Source organism: Tenebrio molitor, chromosome 7 (assembly GCF_963966145.1).
Source record: "Tenebrio molitor chromosome 7, icTenMoli1.1, whole genome shotgun sequence".
Lineage (NCBI taxonomy): Eukaryota > Metazoa > Arthropoda > Insecta > Coleoptera > Tenebrionidae > Tenebrio > Tenebrio molitor.
The window spans coordinates 17,766,865-17,792,923 of record NC_091052.1 but is presented as its reverse complement, the minus strand read 5'-3'; the positions used below and the strand labels follow the sequence as shown (position 1 = coordinate 17,792,923).

The 26,059-nt window shown below is 34.9% G+C and overlaps 1 protein-coding gene across 4 annotated transcripts in view; it reads left to right on the top strand.

Annotated features, from left to right (window-relative positions):
- dlg1 (discs large 1) overlaps positions 1–26,059 on the top strand; it is a 347,088-nt gene that overhangs the window by 18,385 nt on the left and 302,644 nt on the right. Inside the window, exons 1-2 of one of the 4 annotated variants that reach the window (XM_069054715.1) lie at positions 11,811–11,999; positions 13,026–13,113. The exons of 2 other annotated variants lie outside the window; for them this stretch is intronic. In XM_069054715.1, coding sequence (XP_068910816.1) covers positions 13,062–13,113 — 52 coding nt within the window. In that variant the 5' untranslated portion in view covers positions 11,811–11,999; positions 13,026–13,061. Of the gene's footprint in view, positions 1–11,810; positions 12,000–13,025; positions 13,114–26,059 lie in introns of those variants that run through there. One more of the 4 variants, XM_069054709.1, reaches the window with a different exon arrangement.

Genomic DNA, 26,059 nt, shown 5'->3' with positions numbered 1-26,059 from the left:
ACCACAAATGAATTAAGTAATACCGTGCGATCAACAATTACTTAGATAAGGGGCGGCTATGACTTTGACAGTGTCATCTAATAAATGTCAAACAACTGTCATTATGAATCAAATTTTAACTCAAAAATGGTTTTTACTTCAAAACATAAAAAAATCATCATTGAATCGTAATGGTGTTTTCAATAACGGAGAATGGACATAAAGTAACGCTTAAGGTATAAGATTATATGGCCCTTTAAAAGTATTTGGCCGGAGATAAACGTTCCTTTTGTCGCAATTGCAGTAGGCGGTCAGCCCAGCCATAAATCATGCTTCAAGCAATTCTCTGTTGTGAATTCCAGAGCCGGCCTCAAAACAAATGCGTACCGTCGAAATTATATTTATTTATTAAATATACAATACTATTACAAATCATCTTTACCGTTTTCAAGACACAAAGTACTAAAGGGAATTTCGTTACAATAACAAAATTTACAATAAACAGCAAAAACATGTTCTATCACAAATTTTTAATCCCTGCCCTGAACGAAAGAAAAGGGATGCAGCTGCACGAGCCAAGACAACCATCTTAACGCCAATATTGGTTTCCATTATTGGGATAATTTTAGTGCTGCCATATAATCTTATACCTTAAGCGTTACTTTACAGTGCTGTTGCCTGTTTGGTCGAGTTTCGGTAAAAATGTCCAAATTTAAATTGAAACAGGTATATGCAACCCAAAATACTTTTGTGCATCCAGAGCATCTGAAAGTCTAGATTTGGAAATACGTTTCAAAATCCAAAGACTTCTTTGATCTAAATAATTGTTGATCGCTCGGTATAATACCACTACCTGACACAATTCCTTTACTTTAATTATATTTGTACTTGGATATGGTGTCTGAATATGTTTCAACGATTTCTGTGAGTATGGTATCATGCCAGCACCCATAGCGTACTAATTTTAATTAAGAAACCCTTGAAAGTTAGAAGCTGTATTAATACCTACATCTGACACTAGAACCACTCAACAGCATTAAGAAGCATGCACAGACAAAGAACGGTAGACGTGCATGACAGTGGTGGTGATAAAAGCATTCCTCGCTGTATGTAAAACGGCTTTAGTTTCTCGAAGGTCTTGCTTTATCATGAAATCAATTCAACCATTAATTTTGGCGCGGAATGGCGCAACATTTTCCGATCCGACTTTGTGCGCAGAAGAACGGCACGAACTCGATTACAAATTTAAATTTAGCAATTAATTTTCGATTCTCGGCGAAGAAATGATTAACTTTGACAAAAGTTAACGAAAACAAACTTTAATCAACGGATGAGGCAAGGTTGATTGGGTGTAATATGAAATTATTTTTCAAATTAAAGTGTGCGTTGTGAATTTCGATAAGTCAGAAAATAAATGAGAGTAGCAAGTGTGTTTCATAAAATAAACTTGCTCGCATTTGACATGCGATTCCCAGTGCGTTTCATCCGGAGCGTGAACTACTCTTGACATTTTTTTAATTAATATCTTGTCTGCTCTCATATGGAGAGAAAAAACAAAAGGGAATGTGAAATTATGGTCGTGGACATTCCTTCTGTGAAGCATAATATTGCTCGTGGGAAATAAATGCTGATTTGCCCGGACATAAGCTCATCTCTTGACATTCCAACAGGTAAATATTTAATTGTCTAGATCAAAATGGTTTACGTCTGTTGACATTTTGAGGTTTTATTTCCGAGGGGATGATCTTTATTAAATAACGGGAAAAAACGCACGAAAGGTGAGTACGTCGATAATTTTCCTCTAATAAACCAGCGTACAATAATTTTACTTGTCCCGTGAGACGCACTACCAACTTAAAGCATTTAGATAGTCATGCTAAATGCGAATACCGAGTGTTAAAAGAGAATTTGCGACGTAAATATTTGACGTTCGGATACCTTGGGGTTTTCAGATTTACGTACCCCGACGGCGCTAAAACGAGAGTAAATCACAGATATCTTTCAAAGGTTGGTAGAGAGAAATGGAGTTTATTTGGCTTTCTTTAAATGACGGCAGGCGCCTAGCGACTTCGTAAATCACGTAATAATTATTGTGAATTACATACTTGCTATAAATTACTTCGCTTCCTTTACAAATACAGCTTGATCAACAGTGACTGAGTCTGTTGGCAATAAAACAATTAAAAAAAAAATGTGTTTTTTTTTTTTGTCTCGTAATTGGCACTGACCGGATGTTTTAACTTGACACGACATTAAAAAAAAAATAGATTATGTCGGTTATGTTTATTCTACAAAAATGAACCTTTAATGGTAAATTTCAAATTGGCGTGTCAACACTGTCAAAGCTGACAACCGGAAATGAGTTTAGATTACAGTGGTACCAAAATCATTCAAATGTTCATTGTTACCAACAGATTCAGTCATTCTTGTCGTCAAGATTACTAAATGTCTTACATTTTAAAAATTATTCTTTCAATTCTTTTCATTGGATTGTTTTGTTGAATACAATTTTCATGGTCTGATTATTATTTGTTCAATATTTGTCGTTTAGATAGATCATACTCCTAGTCGTAGCTGTTGTTTTTGGAACAACTCGTGGCGATTTATTCACAACACCTACAATAAGAAAACAAATCAAGAGTGCTACCTCATCTTTTGTTTTATCGAAACGTCTGTCAGCATAATGGCACACATATGTATACTTGCTCTACACAGTCGTTTTATTGGTTGCCTACCTCTGGAAAAATCTGTTATTAATTCATTAATTATTAATAATTATTGGTTTATCTTCAACGGTAAAATTCATTTTACCATTTATTCTGGGATAATTGTTACTATTCATGAGGAATTATTTATTATAAAGTAGTTTTGAGACCACAAATTGTCTTATTTGGCTATTTGCATAGGATTCCGCTACGACATGACCGATAATAATTTGCAACACCTGCTCTGATTTATTTTCTTTTTGATCACTTAGTACCTTTGCTCTGAACTTCAAAATAAATGTTGTCGGCAGCAATTCGACCACTCGTATTATACAGGATGTCTCAAAATTTGCGAATTCCGAATTCATGGCGTGGTAGGGAAGGACCCAGTGGAGCTCGAAAAATACTAAAAAAAAAAAATTCGCTCTTCCTGGAGAAGATATAAGCACTTTAATTTTGTTCAATACATAGCAGCCTTCATATCCACAGTGACAATAGCTATTTACGTTACAAGACCGGTAGTAACGTTTTTATGGACGAGCTAGTGAATTACAGGTCGAGCCCGATAGGGCGAGACTTGTAAACTAGCGAGGCCATAATGCGTCTACCGGTCGTGTGACGTACAAGATTTTTTAGTATACTTAGACAATTATTTAAAAGAAAATAAATTTAAATAAAAAAATTTGGCTCTGAAAAAGATTGCTATGCCTTGTTACTATGATAACAAACGATTCATCACAATTCAGTCTGTCGAAGTTTTTCGTGTGATTTCTTTCATTTGCGCTAGCTTCCTTTAATAAAATAAATTCTCACAACCGAACCGAAGCAGAAGTCAAGTTTTCTTCCCAGACCACCTTTTGGAGAAGGTTGATAGTGCGCGATCAAACTTATTGCTCCAAAAATCATCGGGAAGATATTTCACAGAGTACTATTGCGGGCAAAAAAAGTGGGACATCAAATTTCTGTCAGTTTTGAAAAATTCGATGTAGTTCAAGCTTTATTGTCATTTTTTTTGACACTATTCCAGCTGACAGTTTAAAAATTTATTTTATACTCCTATTTTACTTTTCCAAATGCCCTCTTCTTTTGATAAAGGTAGATTTTGATTGGAACTTTGCATTAAATAAATATTCACTACGTGCTTACTTACAATCATTCCCTTACAACCTACAATACTTAATGACAACGTCAATCAATTCAAATCAGATAAGGGTTATTTCACATTAAAAGTCAAGACAATGACGTTGATGTCCCACTTTTTTTGCCCGCAATAGTACAAGTTGTTCTACAATTGGAGAATACGAAATAAAGTTGTTTGGATTGATCAAAGGGTAATGCTTGGCTTTAGAAAACCATCTCAATGATGTAAGTAATTGTACATTTAATTTTTATATAAATAAAAACCAATAAATCTGACAAATTATTTGACATTTGCTACCGGCCGCGGTGGAAAGTAAAACGGACTAGACCATAAACATGTGTCTACCGGACTCGTCGTCAAGCAGGTAGACACCTACTACCAGCACAGTATACTAAAAAATAGTATTCTAGCCGTTGCCGTTCCATTTTTAAGAAAAATTACAAAAATTTAAGATTTCTTTACTCCAAAGTAAAGCTATTCTTCAAAAAATTGTTTTACGTTTTATTTTCCACAATCATCTACACCATAAATAACAATAAACACTGAACTTTTCAGCCTGTATTTGAAGAAAACGCACTTCAAAGAGTACACCTTCAGACCAATGTATCTTTGTGGGGGGAGTCCCGATTTTTTTTTTATTTCCATATTTGGACTACTGAAGTGATCCCATACAGCGCTCTGAATTCGGAATTCGCGAATTTTGAGACACCCTGTATTTGAAATTAAATTAAATATATGCATTTTTTAACCGTTGAGTCTATTCATTTACGGAAGAAACGTACCTATAAATGCGGTTGGCATTTCCTTTTGCGGTTTCAATTTATAAATTGAAATTTAACTGAAATGAGATACAATTTGTCAAATCAAATTCAGATGTGGTGACAAAACATTCTAACTAAATTTCTTTCAGGATTTCATTTAGAAAGGAGGAAAACATCTAAATGATTTGATTTTTCACGTTTTCTTTAATTAAATTTCTCTTTTTCAACTAGAGAAATAGCAAAGTGATGAGTCGGTGACTGGAGTCTTCACTATCACGCTATTTTTCGTATTTTCTCTTTGTCTTTAAAATGAACTTTTACATTTGTTTAATATGTTTTAACAATGCTCCAACTCAAAAAACACCGAAATACACACAATAAACACATTAACCCGTGTTTCGCCAACAACGTTGGCGTCACCAAAACGATTAACGTTTTTATTGTGTGTGTTTCGGTGTTTTTTAAGTTAATGTATCTACTGTTACAAAGACTCAACAAATAAAAAAAATATATCTTACAGTGATTTTCATGCCATCCCTTCAATTGATCCTCATTTTTTAAGTTCTGAACTGTTTTATTTTGTACAAATATCGGGCATTCAAATGAAATCCTGGGCTGGGAAGACGTTGGAAACCGTCAATTGTTTTGCTTTTTAAAGTGTAAATTGACAGTTGTGTTGGCTACTAACCTAAAATTTATAAACAAAAAATCTTTCTGTTTTTCTTTTCCTTCTTTGTAACGTTTTACATTAAGAATAGAATAACTAACGATTACTATTCTCGAAGCAAATATCTAAGGACACATTTTGCTGAAAACAAACATGTTCAATTATGTGCCGATTAAACATAAACAAAGGTCATGCGTGTCAAACGGCGGGAAATTCAAATTTTACACTGTTCCAAATGGTTTACTTTTCTCAACGCCTATTCAATCCAGGTTTTTATTTGATCGCGTGGTAGCTTATAGATCCTAACTTTTCTTTTTAAATTTAACTTATTTAACTTTATTTTTAAGTATTTTATTAAATGCAATTCGTTTACTATACACATTTTTTTCCAAATCTACAAAACACATTTAGCCATTCAAACAGTACATTCATTATAAATATGAATAACGTTTATGGTTACCTTTGTCATATTACAGAAACATTGCGGGTTTGCTTAGTAAATTTACATTTCTAAGCAATTAGGTGCAAGTGCTTAATTAAACGCTTTAATAAAATTGCTTTACAAGCGGTGACCTAGGTTTGACCACAAATTTTTAAGTTTTGGCGTACGAATATGTGCCAAGCGTTTAAGTTTCAATAAGATCGTAACTGTGTATTGATTTGGTCGCGCTTTCGGCTGCGTCAATTTGCTTAGTTCTGTTCTATGCTGTTGTCACTTGTAACAAAAAAAATGTTCGCCACTAAACCCAAACATCAACCCTCGCTGACAGATAGTCATGACTGATGGTCGGAGCTTAAAATAATCCTCCCCGAAGAAAACACGTTGTGTAATTCCACAAGTGGTTCGTCTGTACGTTTCGTAATTTTCCGCCAAAGAAGACCCATCCGGTGCATAAAGAGTACGAAACGTGACCGAATCCATTTTTCTAACAAATCGGTGTGCAGCAACGCTGCGATTATTGTAAGTCTAACGATTTCCGGGGCCGTTCGATAACGGCATTTTTCCGGGAGTACGTCGTCTCAGCGGGATCAAACGATGAGTATTCGTGAGGTGGCATAACCATTTCCTCTTGTTGAAACGGTCGATTAATATGTGTCGCATTCAAAACGATGCTCCGGAGTCGCATCCCGGATTTTTCCAATACATATATCAAATAACCGGAGTGGGTTCATTAGCCCAACGTTCCGACGAAACTTTTGTTTATTCGTTGGGAAGTTCAAGCCTCGAAGCGGAACAATCCATAACTCGATTCGATAAATTCGAGTGATTACGCGCTCCGATGTCGGTAGTTAGGGTTGGTTTTCTCATTCGTCGGCGGAATTAAAGCACGTTTCAACGTTCGGAAGGGGCGTTTCCGGGTCAAGTGGCCTACATATAGGGATGCTGCGCTAACACACATCCAGACAAAACGGGTGAAGGGTTAACGCATCGTGTACTAAATATGGTAGCGAAAACAACGCAGTTGGCAAACATAGGTAATTTGCATATATGCCTTCCAAATAGATAAAAACACGTCTTCAAAAACTTGGATGTTTGATAAAACTTTGAATAAAAATGAGAAATTATATTATCGCGATTTAAAACCGACAAAATTGTGGTGAGATCCAATCAATACTTCCCTTAAATGTTTGACCGTTTGAAATCCAGACGATGTTGGTCATCCTCTAAATCTATAAAAAGTTCTGCGGACGATTATTTTCTTGTTATGGGCCTATCGGTGAACGTCGGAATTTATAAGGGTCGAAGAAGCCAAGAAATCTTTCTGACCTTTATTTCAGCAGAACAATGTGCGCCGTCACAGCTTGCCTAACCGATATGAAGCGGAAATTATTACTCCATCCTTCTTACTCTCCATATCTGCCCACTAACAATTATCTTCGTGCCGAAACCGGGAAGGTTTTATAAAGTGAAAGGAATAAACTGCGAGAAATTTCATTGATGAGGTCTTTAAAAATCTCGACCGGGAAGTGTATTAAATTAAAACGGGATCGTTGAAGTTCTAAGTTGCTGTTGGCTAGAAGATTCCGGTTTAGACAACCATGAAGACTCGTGTGGACAATTAATAACAACTAACACTCTTAGAACATTAAGAATTTTACCACCTCATAAAATGCACATAAGAAACTAAAGGGAAGAAGAACGCTTCATAAATTTCATATAGCCTTCGATAATCACTGAAAAAACATATAATTTAGTGTTACGAGGGCTGAAATTTATCTCCGAGCGTTTGAGTTTTATTTATTTGATCATTCTACTAAATTTTTTGCAAGACTAACTTTTCTGCTTTTTGGGGATGAGCAAAGAAAATATAAAAGTCCGGTTGATCTTTGATGAAATTTTAATACACGTTACTAATTGTTTATTTTTGCATTGACACACACTAATTCGCTGTTTCGATTAATAATTTATTCATTATAAACTTAAATCGAATTAAACGGAAATTTAAATTAAACTAAGTTAGAATTTTTACATTTTGTTTTATTTGAACTTTCTTGACATGCGGCTTAGACTTACTACCTAGATTACTGCAGAGTTGCTACGTAGGTACTTCCTGTCCCCAAAATTTACTGTATAACAGTAGCAATAATAACTGGGTATTTCAAAGCAAGACTTCGTGACGTAAAGTATTGCAGATGCTGGTAAATAAATACTGTATAGTGTATATACAGGGCAAGTCATTTAATAAGTAAATTAAATTACATCGGTACTGCTCCCTGGTGGAAACTTGAGAAACTACTTCACGCACGCGATCTTATTTAAGAAATTTGCAACTTGAAATTGAGTGCCGTGGATAATATTTCTGGCCTCTCGGAAAATCCGGTTCTTTCACGTTTTATTTAGGTTTCTAACTTTTTTTTATTTGTCGTGTTATTAATGAGGAAACAAGAAATTTGCATTATGTTTAGTCTTTATGGAAATGGAAAAGTTTGGCTGTAAATCTTATCGTAACGGTACCGCTCATAATTGCACCGACTCTAAACTAGATCAATTTTATCATGCTTTTTTCTTAGTAATTTAGGACGTTTTGCGCATACCCACAGATGAGAAGAACTACAACGTAAAAAGAAGGAGGATGCCATTTATTTGAATAACCCACACAAACACAACAGAATAAATGTGAAACCATGAAAATCTGGGCTGAGTAGGCGTTGAAAAATGTAAACAATTTGAAACAGTGTAAAGTTTGAATTTCCCGCCATTGACACGAATATCATTTGGGTTATTGTTCACTTTATCTACTTCTGGAATTTTCCCGTTTTTTCTGGCTAGACAGCCTCAGGGCGTCCTCCTACATCGTTTTCCACCACTCAAACCTTGTGCAAATGAACTTTCCTTATCCTTTAGTTATACTAAGACATTGGCGCGACCCTGAAACACAACAGGAGAGAAAAAAAGGCATTTGCACAAGGTTTGAATGGTGGGAAACGATCTAGGAGAACGTCCTGAGGCTGTCTAGCCAGAAAAAACGCGATAATTCCAGAAGTAGTTAAAGTGAACAATTACCGACATTTGTTTATGTTTAATCGACACATGATTGAACATGTTTGTTTTCGGAAAAGGAATCATTAGTTATTCTATTTTTATGTAAATCATTGCAAAGAAAGAAAACAAACAGAAATATTTTTTTGTTTATAAATTTTAGGTTAGCTCTAATTACAACTGTCAATTTACACTTAAAAAAAGTAAAACAACTGACGGTTTCCAACGCCTTCCCAGCCTAGGATTTCACTTGAATGCCCGATATAGAACAATTGAGATGGAAATTGTAACTAGCGATTTTTTACACTGTTTTTCTTTTGGTTTTCCTCTTTTGTCAATTGTATTTCACTATTTCTCAAAACTATTTCCTATCTCTATTAAATGTCAAAGTGACGTAAATATGAAATAGTTTTGAGAAATAGTGAAATACAATTGGCAAAAGAGAAAAAACAATGTAATTAAGATTGACTTAAATAAAAATTTTAATATAAAAATAAAACTAATAAAATAAACATACAGGGTGATTCTAAAATAAGTTTGGAAAAAAACCGGTAATAGGTGATGAGAAGAAGTCATAGCCAAAAAAATTTTCTTATAAAAGTTTTTTTTGTTCGTTTTGTTCAGAATTTGAGAATTTTCTCTTATGTGAACGGATTTTGATAAATGTCACAACTTGTCAAAACGAAACGTCAAGCTAATTTTAAAGGTTTTAAGCGATTTGGAGCCTTTAAGGGGCTCGTCGAACAAAAAAACGTTGTATTCAACTCGTTCGTGTGTAAATTGGGCCTTTTTTGGCACTCGTGGGCCTTTAAAACGCTCGTGTTAAATTGGCACACACGTGCCAAAAAAGGCCCAATTTACACACAACCTCGTCAAATAAACTACTATTTCGTTTTCGAAATACAAATTATTGAAAATTTGGTCAAAATTCCTAGTACGCTGCTGAGTTAAAGGTGATTACCTACCTGATTATCTCGGTAGTTTAGCAACAATAATAATCAAAGGTGCCCGTCAGTCACAAACGTAACCTTACACCTCTCGATCATTTCCATAGAAACATTTATAAAGCAGTGTGGTTGCACCTACGACTTTATTGTGGAGTTGATGTAACAATGCAATGGTTGCTAATCAAGTGAACAAATTCGGACAAATTTTCCTTATTCATAGGCGTTGATAATACAAGGATATAGGGTAATTTACATCCTTTTGATTTTACCTCCTAAAGTCATTTACGCAGAATTCTTTTGTGTCAAGGATACTCCACATTTTTTTTCCAAACTTATTTCAGAATCACCCTGTATAAATATTTTATTTGACCAACCAACGGTCCGTGCTATACCTCACCACCCAAATTTAAAATAAGAGTCCTGAATAAATGCTTTCTTAAAATATCGCCACTTTAGGAAATTTAATGTTGTGGCTGTTCTAAATCTCCCACTGGGAAGGTGGGGTTTGCATCCTGGTTTGTTTATTCAACCGACATCCCAGAACGCTGGTCATAGACTCGACAGGATCATTTTCAGTTTTGGCAGCAATGCCATTCTGGTAATGGAATATCTCAGCATTAAGTTTCTACTACTTTCAGATCGTGTAAATTCTGAAATAATAGAAAACAAATAGCTTTTTATAGTTGTCCGTTTCTCGTAAAATTAGAATACAACAAAGACCGACAATTTGAATTTTCTACGTTATTTTTTAAACAGACCGTTTTGTCTAGACGACTAAAATTTTACGTACGTCGTGAACACATAAAACCTTGAAATTTACAACTTACTACAAGAATTTTCAAACAACACGGAAGTAATACCAGAGTGATCCACATACATAACTGTCAAAAGTACAATTTTTTTTTAGTTTGTGTAACATAGTTTACGTTGTAAGAAGACGAAATTTTCTCTAAAAATTATTTATTAAGCATTTTATTTTAACGCTTAATAGCAAGTAGGTATATCCAAGTTGTGGTTGGTGCCAACTCACGTTCAACCTAATTTTGGATCAACAATTTATAACCAGCAAGGCATAAAATGTTAATTTTTTTATTTGGTGACGAAAATAAATTTTATCATTAAGATCCACCGAATCAGTTTTTTAACCAACTCGTGAGATAACACCACTTCAAACGTAGAAGATCAAAACAAGTTCTACATTGCTGAGAATTTTTTAGTTGCAGTTCTTACGTATTTGAAATGTTTAGTTGTTAGTTAATTCTGTCACAAGTTCACAAAAAACGATGCGATGTTTTATGAAACTATTTTATCTAAAATAAAGAAATGTATCTTACTCTCCTGGCGCTATACACGTTTCTCAAAATCCCCTGATTATAACCTCCTGACCTGAGTCGGCTTTTGCTGAAATAAATTTCATAGCCTTTTCAGCTGCGCACGGAAAAAAGGATGAAGGGCGCGGAATTTAGTTGTTTCAAGATTAATGTTTCATATTAATAAAGTAGAAAGTCTTTAGGAGAAAGCGTTTAATTTTAGTTATGAAAATTAATAGCTGTGTGAGGCTGGATTTTCTTTTAAAATTAATTCCGTCATCTTTACAAATTATCGCAAGAGATTTTTGGCTCACAAATCATCGTACATTTTGTATTGAATCGACGGCCTTGAGGGAACACACTAAGTTACCGAGCAGATTTCACCAAGACAGTAATAGCAACAATAACCCGACTCCACGATACAACGGAAAGTTTAATGAACAAAGTTGCTGAAATAGAATTTTAGCGGCGATAAGACTTCTGTAAACAACATCTGAACGCGTTACACCTGAAACAGTTTCTTTCAAAGAGACAACGTTCGGAGAAAGAGCAATCCAGAGGCAATATCATTAATCGTCGAGACCATAACAATGCAAGAAATGATTTCTATCAGGACGCCTCCCCCTTTCGGATTTCGTAGTTTGCACACCCACTTTCGGATTGTTTCTTAATCAGCTCAGTGTCAGTGTTTCCATTCGCAGTGCGTGCGGCACCCCAGTAATTTAATCAGAGATCCGAATAATTTCAGGTGTATTTCGTCTGCTGGGTTAATAAGCATATGATAGTTAGCGAGTGTAAACATGCTAGTGGTGGCACACGTGCAGACTTAGATCGCGGCCCAAAGCGCCGAAGCAGGAATCGATCTCTGGAGTTCTGGAGTTTGCCGCAGTTAATGCCGGAATCCGGAGCCGACTTGTGCTCCGGGTGGCGCGTTACGCGAACGCACAATGTACCACGAGTATTTCCGGGAAAACCCCATTATTCACGATAGGATATACAAAGTCACAGGTATTCGATCCTTTCCTTTTCGTTATGGCCGGATTTTTTTGTGATGTATAAGTTCCGGTCGAGGAATTTCGCCTTCCGAGATGTGGTGAAGTTGGATGTTATTCTTTTCTTAAATGTTCTAATTTTTCATTTGTTATGTGAACTGAAAGTAAACACAGCCAGATATTCTATATTAATTTTTTTAAACATCATCGAACTGCTTCTGAAATGGGGTAAATCGAGATGGCTTATATTGACTGTTTACACGATTTCGTGTGAAAATTAGAAATTCTGTTGGACATAGTAAAGGAGGGAATTAGAGAGACGAGGGGGTCCGTGTGGGAATAAGTCGACGGCAATTTTCTAAAGAATTGATAAATTTTTAATTTTATTTCACAAATAGGTTCCCTTTCCATGTTTCTTTTTACGCTGTGATTGCGCCTCACTGGTTCTTGTTTGGAAACGAATTGAAACTTTAACTTAATAACAGAAGTTAAACTTTATGAATAGCTCCATACATTTTTATTTATTCAAATGAAAAATTCACGCCTTTTCGTGTATGAAATTTAAAATTTAATCTCTTGTTTGCCTGTTTTAAATTAAACCAAAATTAAAATCTACTCCATCGTTTTAAATTCAGTAAAATATGTTATTTTACGCTTCGTGTTTAGTTCTTCGTTGCTGCCAATTTGTCAACTTTTTAAAAAGTTAATCTACACGGAACGATATAATATTGAATATAAAAAGACCTGTACGGTATTTGGCACTGACTGAACCAAATATCCTTGAGCTAACTCTCAATAGTGGAATTAAACTTATCTATCTTATCTATAAATCGATGGCAATTTTGCTAAAAAAATATAAAAGTGATAATTTTTATTTTAATCCAATATTTTGCGCTGGAACAACAAAAAATTATAATGTTAAAAAATGTGTAAGAAGAAATACTCATTTTTTCTTGTGACAAAATTGGGTTTTTTTCGATTGCACAAAAGCTTAACTCCAACAATTTTAGTCTAATTTAACGTAAACATTTTTGTTCTTCAGCTGCCACCAGAGGTTAGGACAGGGGCTAAGTGGATAATGTTCTTCAGTTCAACTACTCTTCTACCTTCAATCTCCGCTAACTGTTTGGGTGGGTCGAATTCTAACACTAGCTTCTCCATATTAGTGCTTTCAAATCACTCTAACGTCACAGCTTTGAACTTACTTCTTTAGTTGGCTTTTAATTATGATTCACAATTAGACACTGTTTTATGTTGTTCATCAGTTATATGCTTTTATGCGTCATCTACTGAAGAAAACTGCGAAATTTTAGTTGATATGTTTTCCCAACTGAATAAAATATTCTTGAAGGAGTCAGTCAGTGGTACTTCTTTCTTTAACTTTTTCTTATCTTTAATGGCACATCATTTTATTAATAGCTGTAATCATTTTGGTAAAGCATTGTTCAAGAGCAATTTTCAGGCGAGCTCTTAAAATAATTTATTATCGTAAGATTAATATTTAGTGTGATAAACTTCCCGTTGTCGTCTGTTCTCATTAATATTTATTGTTTATTAATATTCAGCCTTTCGGCTATGTCGCTTACTGGCTTTAGCTGTACCAAGTTCCAAAATTGAATTTGCAAATATTATTACCTAGTAATGGCTCCCAAACACTTTCTTAAAAACTGAAAACTTTCTTCACCCTACTCTTTAAAAATTAGCTTCGCCACTTCTCTGTGCTCAATCCCAACAACCATTTTTAAATTGGATTCAATTATGAGACTAATAACTCCCCTACCGTTATAATTTCGTGCCATTGTTCGCCTTTAAACGTTAATCATTATTGTGCTGATTTAATTATGAAGCTTTTGCACCTTGACGACTGAATTAAATTAATTTCGTACCGACCCTGCTGGAAAGAATTGCATTTTCTTTGAATGATCTAATTACATTTTGGACGATTTTAGGTGCATTTCTTGACGACTCACTCTGAAATAGTCTGTTCTTGTTTTTAACAATGTGGAATACTTTCTGCAATCTAACCAAACTTGTGCCAGAGACAATTTAATTTCTCGTACTGGTTTTATGCAAACAAAATAGGATTTGTACACGACAGGATAATTTCGCTTTATACTCCTATTCCACCTAATGATGTAGGTTCTGAATTGACTTCGAGATCTGAGATGGTAGCCCTACATTTGAATGTTCTTGGAGGCGCTTCGATTTTGCATATTTCCGCCTGACAATGAACATTTAACAAGCGAATTGAAGAATTTCTCTAAAGACAGAACCATTTTACTGTAGAATTTTATTTTATATTCATTCATGATGGATTTGGCTTCCACGACGGACGTTTTAGTCTGAAGCACGTTTAAACCTTTTCATCTTTGTTATTTATTACCACCATTAAATGTTTCATAGTCGAAGAAAAAATTAGATTAATCAAACAAGTATCCTAGAATGATGAGTATTCGTATTGGTTGAGATAACTTTTTTTTAGTAGACAACGATCTTGTCTTTTTGCATAGCATCATCTCTGGAATGTTATGTAAAATGGTGTGAATTGACCCTGCGAACATAAAATATGATAATGGAATTTTTTCACGTCCACTTGTTTCGCAGTAATGATCCTCTCAATTCTTTTATGACCACTGCGGAGTGGAACATTAATTACTTCCAACCTAGGTTCTGAATCGCATTATAAGCTACTTCACATGCTACAATGGGGGTGAAGTAATATATTAATGTGAGCTCCCTCTCGTAAGCATTTTTAAAATCGTAATTTATGTTTATTAAATCGTTAAATTGTTATTGTATTATGTATTTACTTTTGTATTTATCTCAACATACTTATTTGGGAGGCCATGATTTATTTTTTAAAGACCTGACATACGGACCTATCAAAATGAACATAACGCGTTGCTGAATTTCCCGCGATGTCTGAGTTCTTCTATTACAAACTAGTAAAACTGACAAGAAGGCACTAGACATTGATGCTATTTATAACCTCAAACTTAGAAAAACATAACCTAATCCAACAAAGAGCTTTACGACCAAACTGGGGCGTATTCTGTAATTTTTAAAGGGGCCTTAAAATTTTAGCGTCGTTTAAAATTTAAAATTTCAAGTCCTGATTGACAACTTAATTTAATGCCCTTTAAAATTTAGCGGAGGAGTTACAGAATACTCCCCAGTAAATGCAAAATTTCCATGGCCTCCCACTATGCCAAAACAATTTGAATGCCTTTTACATGTATTCATGTAAATTATATTAGTCTTCAATATTTCAAATCGTTTCCACAAACCCAGCGTCAATATGTATATTAATTTTTGCTTTCTAATAAAGACGAATACCGACATCGAAGAAAAGATTTCTGACCGTAACGAAATTGTCTTAATATTTCCTCCAGCAAAAGCTTTATTAAATGAAAATGCCTTTGTATCTCACGGAAATTGAATTAGCCCACAATGCGTATGGCACCGCATTGGAATATTTTCGTACAAGTCGAGTAAAATAATATCCGGTTTGGAGAACGAATTCGAGTTTATGTCGTCTTGTAACCGGAACCGGGGAGTTTTAAAACAATGAAATTAATCCCTTATCGAGGTGATTGAGTTGAAAGTGTGCGATTGCAATAAAACGAAACCCCCAGAATTTTAATCATGTTAGAGTACATTTCACTGGTTCCATTCGTCTTGAGTCGGCGAAGATAATTCGTGATAAAAATGATTAATTAGAAAAAAGAGCAACAATACAACACGATAATGTAGTTTCATGGTGAAAGCAAGGGAAGAATTCTAGCGAGATCGTTTAGGAGTTTTGCTGCGTCACTGCGACAGGAACACAATGCGGCTAACAATTTATTGTTAATTTTACCCCATCCGACCCCCACCGAAGTGATCTTGCAGACTTTCCAAGCATGTACCTGGACTTGCTGCAATAAAATTAATTTACAACTCTAACTTTATACTAACAATTTTATCTCGTTTTCTTCGTAGACTTTGGTCCTTTAAAGGATTCACTTATACGCGACACGTTATGATAGAACTTTCTTAAAAGATTTAATTTGAGTGGACATGTACTAATCATACATATACTCTCCAGCGCTCCTTTCTAATATTTATAATTTAAAAGGGCCACATACATTAATAATACCGCGCCATGTACACACACTAACTAAATTAGCTTTTCCGACGGCCCCAACCAAATATTTAATTTCCCTGCATTTATGTATTGAAAAAGTTTTATGGGATCCTCGCGATAAAGCCCTCATTTCAAAAAACATTTAACCTACATTTGCGTAGCCGTGAGCATATTAACTTCAGAAATGACAGAGACCAACCTCGCTAACATTGTTTAGACAGTGTCACTTGTACCTCTAGGAATGAAAATCAAGCTGAAGGACGTGAAATAGTTCCGTGAACTATTGACAGTTTTCACAAATTGCACGAACACGAACTGTATATAAATTTATCTCTTGGGAACAAGATTTGTCTGAAAGAATGTAAATGAATGTAAATGGAAGAGGGAGGCGACGCCAATCTACCATTTATTATGCAGTGGCAATAGCTTTGTGAAAGTTTATCATACCTTTTATAAGCGCCAGTGGTTTTATTTTTGGGGCAAGGGTGTATTTAGGGGTTAACGTTAACAGAATAAAATGAGCAGAGGGATTAGTCAAGGATAGAAGTCAGTAGTAGAACGTTCCCACAGCTGGTGAGCAGGGCAAAAAACTGATGATAATATTTGCACCGCAAGAGGAGGAGTTTGCCACAAAAACAGAAAAAGGAAACAACAGATGAGGAAAAGTTTAGCAGAACGCTCCTGCCATGTGTCGTGTACGTTTTGACAATACAGAGCAGCCAATTAAAATCTGATATTAGGGGATGGAGATCGCTCGATTGATAATGTCAGCCGGAGTATTAATATCACAATGTGCTGCAGTAATAATAATCAGGTGAACGTCTATCTCAAGTTTGAGTTGGAACGCCCGGATTTCTGCCAAGTAGCTATTTACCAATGGAATAATATTAACAATTTTGAAATTCCAGCAGTTTGGGAAATTTCCAGGCCATGTACGCACTCTGGTTTTATTTGATTGGAACGGGAGGAGAACTTGAATTACTAAGCAACATGGTTTATCGCTTTACGTAATATTCCAGTTGGTTCACAGCGTGACTTATGAACGGTTCAACATGAACGTCGATCATAAACTGCATAAAATAATTCGTCCTTAATTAAGCGTAATAGGACGAAACGATTCTGCGGCTAATTCACTTGAGAGAAAATAAGAAAATCCATCTGTTAATGCCGTCAAGTGTTGAGAAAGCGGCGAATCTCGTTAACGGTTTTCATCCCCCACAAAAGATCTCAGACAGTTATTAAATGTATTGTGCTCATTCAATTTTTACGCAATTTTTCGAATGTTGGGAGTGCTTCTGGTGGGGTGTCTTGTTGCACTCACATTTGGGGAGAATATGTTTCATGGACGAGTTGTAGGCCGGGATGACTTATGAATAAAATATTTTTTAAAACTCTTTTACCCGCATATTTGTTACGTTATCATCGTTGCTTGTGTAAATCGAATCCGGACAAGGTACATTGAAAACGTTATGGAAATATTCAAATGGCTGATCATATCTGAACATTAAAATTTGTTGTGACAGCACAGAAAAAAATCTCGAAACATTTTTTCAGTTTTAAATTGTAAGGTAAGACACGAACAAATAGATATCAGCGGATTAGAGTTGCGCAGGGTTGAAAAAAATTGTGTTTCCGGTGTATTGTAGCATCTTTCATAAATATTCAAACATGTTACCTTAAAATTCAATATTGCGGTAAAACGTGATCGGATTCTCAGCGAGGAAAATTTGACTCCTTTCCACAAATCTAATATTTGCAATGGTCTTTGGTGATATTTGAAGTGGGATCGAGTCGGGATTAGAAGTTTAACAGATAAATCGTTGTCGATTTGCCATCATTGATTTGAGAGTCTTCCGGGCCATCGGAGTAGATCAAACGACAGACTAATTTGTTAGTGAAACTGTGACGAAAACAAATACCTCCTTGTCTAGAACTTGATTTTAACAACGGTCTTGACAGGTGCCTAATCAGGCTGTCGTCGCAGCTTTTCAAACATCTCAACTATGTATGTTGTTAACCGAACATTATCGTCGTCGGTGTACGAAATAAAAAAAGTATTAATTAAATTCGGGGCCGGATTATATTTCCATCATTAAATTTCGACTATGCTCCAGTTTAACTTGAATCTAGTTTTGCGAATATCATTTTAAAACAATATCACAGAAGTTGTTACATGATGGAATTCCTCTATAATTAGGGAGAATAATTATCCTACTTTCTGAGTTTACTACTATAAATTATTGTTTGCTAAAGATGCAAGGACATCCAGCTTGTTAAAAAATCTCTTTTATAATAACCAATCGACTTGAAGGGCCCACCAAAGACAAGTTCAAGTTTATCATCATGCATTCCACGAATCGAGACACCGAATGTTTTATTCAATTTTAAGCCGGAATTTAAAGAAGCCCCCAAAAAATGCGGATCTGCGCATTTTAAAGGCAACATATCAGATGTTCGGATGTATCTGTCAAATCACAATCAAATAGGTACATATTTAGTAACATTTTTGTGTCAATTAAGAACATTTAAAAAAAATATTTTTTGCATATCGTAATGAAAGTGGCACTTTTTTACACGCAAAATCGTAGTGAAAGTAGCACTTTTTTACACGAAAAATCCCAGTGAAGAAAATAGTACTTTTTTGAATAATTTTATTCCAACAACTTGGAGATGATTGTCAAAGCATACCTATTTTTTTTTAATTTTTTATAAATCTTTTTAGACCAAATTTATCAACTTTTTTCAATATACAAAAAAATAGTATGTACAACACGTTATGAAAGTCTCTTTTTTTTCACTTATTTGCTTGATTAACTCGGAATACGCCCTCGTTAATCAATCTGCAACTTCGTGAAAAAGTATGACTTTCATAACTAGTTGTACAAATAACTATTCTTTATTTCCCTGAGCAAGAGAATTTTAAAGAACAAACTGCAAACAGAGGAATACCTACAAGATGGACGAAGCGTGTGTGGCGTGCTAGCAAATAGGGATAAAGGGCAAACTCTAGAGAGATAATTCTTCTTCTGCGGACTTTATCTTTTATCTTTACAACAGACTGAAACTGATTCAATTTTATAATTTCAGGAATTCGCTCCATGTGTTAGGATAAAGTCTGAAATTTCTTTTTCGTAAGAAACTAGAGAAACCCCAACTGTTTAAGCGGAGAATTGTTTCGCTCGGGCTTATTTTACACTATCCTCCATTTTGTTCTGAGCGAATCGAGAGCTCGCTGTAAACATAAGGAACGGGGATTGTTACCGTTACCGGTCTTATTATTCCGGGATATATATTATTCAAACGAGAATGACTAAAAGTAGGTAGGTACAGTTATGCTTTGCTACAATTAATGCGAAATTTTAAACAGCTTATGGTAACTGAATTAAATTGGACTTCGCTTTGTAACAGGATTAAACACAGCATATTCGATTTCGGTGATCTTGACACCAGCCGACCAAATAGGGATGTCTAGAAACTCCTGTGATAAGGGTATGGCACATACCAAACTTACCGAAGCTCATTTGAATATTTAGTGGAATCAAAGCTTTTTATAGCGAATGTTAAGAAATAAGAAATACTAGATACTATTTACATATTAAAATAGTTTTGAGAATTAAAAGATTGCATATTTTTTTGTAAATTTTTGTCCGGATTTAAAATAGCTTACGTTACAAGATTAATTATTGTGATATAAGAAAATCGACGAAAGCTTTAAAAAAATGAGAAAATTGGACGCATTCGAGTTTTTTTTACTTTCCCGGACAATAATAATATTAGACATTTCTGGAAAATCTATGAAAAATAACATTCTCAGTTGTAGTTTAACGGTTTTGTCTTCCAAAGACGATTATGCTTTGGAATTTGGTGTAGGAGGGAGGTGTTCTAGAGTTCTCCTAGTGTGGACGGAGCAAATGGGGTCCCTTCACGTATATAGCACAACTGTAAGATATCACATCTTTCAATATTTCCGACACTGATTTATACCAGATCATCAAAACCGATACACTAATACGCAATAACAGATATACAGCGTGATTCACAAGTAGGTAATAATGAGTCTAACGAAATTTGTGATGCAGCCAACATTACATTTGCACCGATTATGTGGATTTAAAAAAATATATTTTAATTTTAAACAACATAGTCAACATGCCCGACGTTACATTTGTTAAATTTAATCAAAATCATTATGTGGAATAATCAGTTAAAACACAAACTAAAAAACTATGGGGGACATGTATTGTTGGTTGTATCACAAATTTCGTTAGGCTCATTATTACTCGTGAATCACCTTGTATAAGTGATTATTTTGGGTACACTTTCTTACACAAAAAATAGAACAAGAAGTAAATTTTGATAGTTTGAGTGGTCCGCCCATATAACAAGTACTCAAACATTGTAAGATACACTTTAGCTAACAGACATCCGTTAGGGACCCTGTCTTATTGTTCCTCCTGGACAGTTTGACAGTAGCTAACTATAAATATTATTCGAATAACAGCAGAAGCGTGAAATAGTGAAGCTGGACTGCGGTTTGGGTTTGGGTACTGTTATTACTTCACATGATTATCTACTTGTTGGTTATTATTTGGTAGCTATATCCGCAATACTGAATGTCGATTAACTACTGGGTTAATGGTGGGAATGAATAATAATAATACCACAAACGGACAAACAAGAAAGAGAAGTAAAACTAAATACGGTGTATAAGACAAAAGAAATAGGTATACTCGTATTTCCTAATAGGTAGATCCCAATAGATTTTTTTAATGTAATTTTGTGCTCTATTGAAATTTCGGCACGCAAAAAGGGTGAATGAATAAGAATATCAGATTTCTAAAATGAACAATAGAAGGCCACATATAGTCTATTTTTTAATCAAAGAACCACGATCTGTTGATTTAAGTTTGCAATAATAAAATTTTACTAAATATAGGGAATTTAATGATATCTATTAGCTATGCCAGCCAACGTCTGTCATTTTTAATGTCCTTGACAGTACGCAAACTCGCATTTAAAATTTGAACGTGTTATTAAAAATGCCTCCCAAAGTGAGACATTTATTAAACTCTCAAATTAGTTGTTATTAACTTTGTTAACATGCTGCGCTACCTACTAATAAAGAGCGATCAAATTAATTTGTAATCGAGTTATCCATAAATCCGAAATCGTATGTCTTTACTTGAACTCCACGCTCCTACATATAAACACAGCTTGAAACACAGGTTAAATCTCGACATATCAATCACAAAAGACATAGGTACGGATTCAAATCTATGGATGACTCGATTACAAATTAATTTGATCGCTCGGTATCTCTACATTAGCTCAATTTTTATAATGATGAGATTTTTCACCCTAGGTCAAAAGAGTACAGTCGATTAGTGAAGGGACATTAGGTGGGGATGCACAGCAACGCTATTTCTTTCGACCGTTCTGTGGTCCGACCAGGTGCATTTATTAGTAAATAAGAGTGGTTGCTATTGGTTGGATATTTGGACCGCGCAAGTTTCCCCCTTCGCTAATCGACTGGATTCTACACAGCGAAGTTGAAAAACCAAACAGTTTCAATTTTTCAATAAGTATAAAGAGATCTATCTGATCCAAAGCTTTACGGATATCCGTATCACTAACATCCACTTGTCCCTGTACATTTTATATTTCCGAAACGAACTGAGAAAACAATTAGGTAGGTACCTACATACCTAAATTAGTCTCAATTGATCGTTTTTCAAGAAACTTTGCTAATGTGTAGAGATAAGCTAACTAATTGGTACATAAATATACAGGATTATTATAAATGATTGTCCCATCGCAGTTGGCGTTGAAAACCCACACAAATTTTGGATGTGCCGCCAGCCTCGCAACGTTAGACAAACTAGTAGACAGATTTCCACTACCACCAGGAGCGCCACTTATCGGCGATACTAGTCTCACTCATGTTATGATTCATTCAACTACGTCACCAACACCTACTGCGATGGGACAATCATTTATAATGACCCTGTACTTGTAAAGTATGGATTCAAATCTTTTCGAAAGATTCAGACAAAATTGAAATTGGGCGATAATAATTTATAAGGTAGAGGAGCTTTTTTGACAACCAGACAAACTTTGGCTGTTTTCCAAACAGTATGAAATGTTGCCTTTTTAAAATTAAATTAAAAATGTGTGATAACACTGATAACGGTTCAGCGAAAACATGACAAGAGTCTCTAACCTGGAAGAGAATCTAGACCTGCAGTTTCTTTATTTTCAAGTGTGGAAGTGTAATCTGATTAATATCAAGGTTTTTATTAAAATCGGAATTTTATTAAATAACATTTTAAATTTACAATGCGAAAATTTCCGATAATAATGCGGAATCTGGAAAAGTGCCCCGAATGCTTGCAGCGTTTCCACGTTGAATGGCAAGGGAAATCCTCTCAAAAAGGAATTTCTTAGATTTTGAATCCCCTGATTCAGCGATAAGTCGGTCTCCGATGACATTAATAAAATCTATTGTTTCTTTGCACCAAGGGCCTAAGGTTTCAAAGGCTAAACCTTTAAATATGTAGTTTGACGAAATAATTGAACTACATATTATTAAAATAGTATTACATGATTCAGTACTATCACACTTCTAATCAGATTATACTGTGCGATCAATAATTATTTAGATCAAAGAAGTCTTTGAGATTTTGGGCGTGTGTCGAAATCTAGACGTTCAGATGGTCTGAATGCATGGAAGTATTTTTGGTTGCATATACCTGTTTCAATTTAAATTTAGAAATCTTTGCCGAAACTTAGCCAAACAGGCAACAACGCTGTATGTCCATTCTCCGTTATTGAAAAGTTGAAAGCACCATTACGAAATTTTTGCGTTAAACTTTGATTAATAGTGACAGTTGTTTGACGTTTATTAGCTGAGTTGGCATAGATACGAAAACTCTGACACTGTCAAGGTCATAGCCACCCCTTATGTAAGTAATTGTTGATTGCAAGGTAAATACACACTGTGAAAGTATACTGAAGGCATTAACTATCGCATCTCCCGAGTTAAGCTCTGTATCCTTATGGCTCATAAGCCGTGGGATTGTAGTGTGCCCTTTCTTGCATACCTACTTCTTACATAATTCCAAAATAAGTTAGAGTCTGTACATAAACCAGTTTCAGTTTTATTAATATAATTTAGATAGGATAGTCTAAACGATTATTATAGTCTACAGGTTGTTGAGTTAGTTCATATTTTGTGTGTACTTTGTTTTTTAAATTCATAGCACGAATTAAACTTTTTTTGTTTTTTATTGAAACCTGACAGAGATTTTGTTTTGTAAATACATTTTACATGAACTACCAATAATTCTGATAAATACGTGAAAAAACACGATCGTTGGAAAAATAAAATAATAATAATAATGATATATAATATTCACCCTGAGACGGAGGGTTTTATATTTGCAATACAAGATCGTGTTATAAATACAAGAAATTATAAAAAACACATATGCGGTTTACAATCGATAATTGATAAATGTAGGATTTGCGGAACTGAAGGGGAAACAATTGAAGACATCATTTCTTCTTGCACCGTTTTGGCTCAAAGCGAATATAAAAAACGTCACGATATATTCGCTAAAATTATACACATGAATTTAGCTGTTAAATTCAATTTATTAAAGAATACACAACCACATTATAGTTATACACCAGAAAGTTGTTTGGAAAATGACAGTTACAAGTTATATTTTGATAGAACAATTTTAACTGACATTCATATTAAGCATAAGAGACCAGACATTATAATTTTAAATAAACAACAAAAGCAAGCATATCTTTTAGATATAGCTGTTCCAAATTCACATAATATAACACAGACATATAACACAAAAATTAATAAATATTTAGAGCTGTCCGTTGCTATGAGAAATCTTTGGTGTTTAGAAAAAAATTCGATTTTACCACTTGTAATTTCAGCAACGGGAATAGTACCGCAATCTCTTTTTAAAAATTTAAAAATTCTGGAATTAGAGAACACATTGGTGGTTGAAATTCAAAAAGGTATATTATTATACTCATGTCATATCGTGAGGAAATTCCTTAACATTGACACAGAACATAATACACAACAAAGTCAAAATGCGGAGGCGAGACGCCGGTAATTATGTTGATAAGCACTGCACTATTACTTGATAGTAATATCCGTAATAGTGTATGTACTCCGGCAAAATTGCCGTGCCGCCGGGTGGAGGTGGGATACGATGATATATAAAATTTCACGAGTTTTTACTTGTGCCTGGCATTATACACAAATGAGAATCAATTTTTAGATTAAATTATTTTAATAATAATAATAAAAGCTTTATTTGGAGGAATAGTAATTAATTTCTACATTAACGAACATAGACATTGTTTGCACGTTGTACATGCAAAAATATGTTCAATTCCAACGTCCAACGAATGTATTTACAATTTAAATTCCATATTCAGCTGTAGTTACATTTTCCACATGAGCATGTCCTACAATTGCCCGTATTCCACGTAATTTAAATAACAGTTTTAGTTATGCATTGTTATTCTTTGCTGGACAGCAACTTGATATTAGCAACAGTCCATTAAAGCTGCGTTTAACCTGGATATTCGTTGAAATGGAAAAGTAACTTGACAATAACAATTAATATTCCTGCATAATCGTAAGATTATCACAACTTTCTTTGGCTTATACAAGGCGGAAAGTGAACTCAGACTGTGAACCAGACTGTAACGAGCTCTTCTGAAAATTGTGAAGGAGGGTGATAGAGATATTTTTATCTTGCTTATCTAATTGTGCGTTTGACATTAAATATGCGTTAGATACCACAAACAAGGGTCTTGACCAGATTTGCGAGTGAGTCGGAACAAATATCGCTCCCAGAAGCAAGCTATAAAATATTATGTGGCTTAGATGGGACCCATTCGATTTTCAGAAGGCGCAACAAAGATGTGTTAACGGCGTTAACCGCAAACCACGTTCACTTCGTCTGGGGCACAACGCGACTATTCATCTTTGAGTGGTCCCTCAAGACTCGGCCAACGTTGCCTCAGTAATAAACGAAGCCTCAAATGGAACAAAAACTCGACCTAGCAACATTTATCTCTATAATCCAATTCACTATCAATTACGATATTACATTAGCCTTTAACAGTTCCGTAATTAATACAGATGGATTGCACAGCGCATAGAGGGAGAATGTTCGGCTGAAATGAGCCTAACGAAAAGGATAACACAATTTTGTGGTCGGAATTGTATATGATAAATCTGATTATTCTGGTCGGCACTCACTCGTCCTGTTTAAGCTACACTTTTTCGATGCACAAGAGCGTCTTCCAAATTCACTTAGGACCAATGATTGTTCTCTGCGAATTTAAGTTTTTAGTGGACGGAACGCGATGAGAATTTTAAACGATTCTCACATCTACCGTATTAGTCAGCTAACTCTAGAGTTCAGAGTTCTTCAATTGAACAACATGCTACTGTGTTAGACTAAGTTAGTGTAATTTTCGGACAATAAAAGATATTTTCTGCGTTAGGTACGCAACGATTACAGGACTTTCGGACCCTCTGCAAACGCCTGTAAATTCGTTACACCCTGAGAATTTCCTGCAATAACCCTAAAAACCTCGAAAAGAGCGACAGCTTCTCTCGTCCGACTTTTATCGCTTCTAGCTGGTAGTCGTCTTAATTGGACACAACTCCTAGTCTATTAGGTACTAGACGTATCGTCATTTTTAAGCGATACTCTCACAATAATCAATCCCTTTCCGACACTCTTCAACAAAATAATTGCCAATAATAAAACCAATCAACTCGATTCTTCTTCATCAAAATGCGTCTGATCGAAAAAAAGATTAATAAAACGGAGCAGATGTAATTTCTCTGCATCTGGTACCACTTGAAGCTTCGCGTCGTTTCCCCAACCCCGACCGCTATG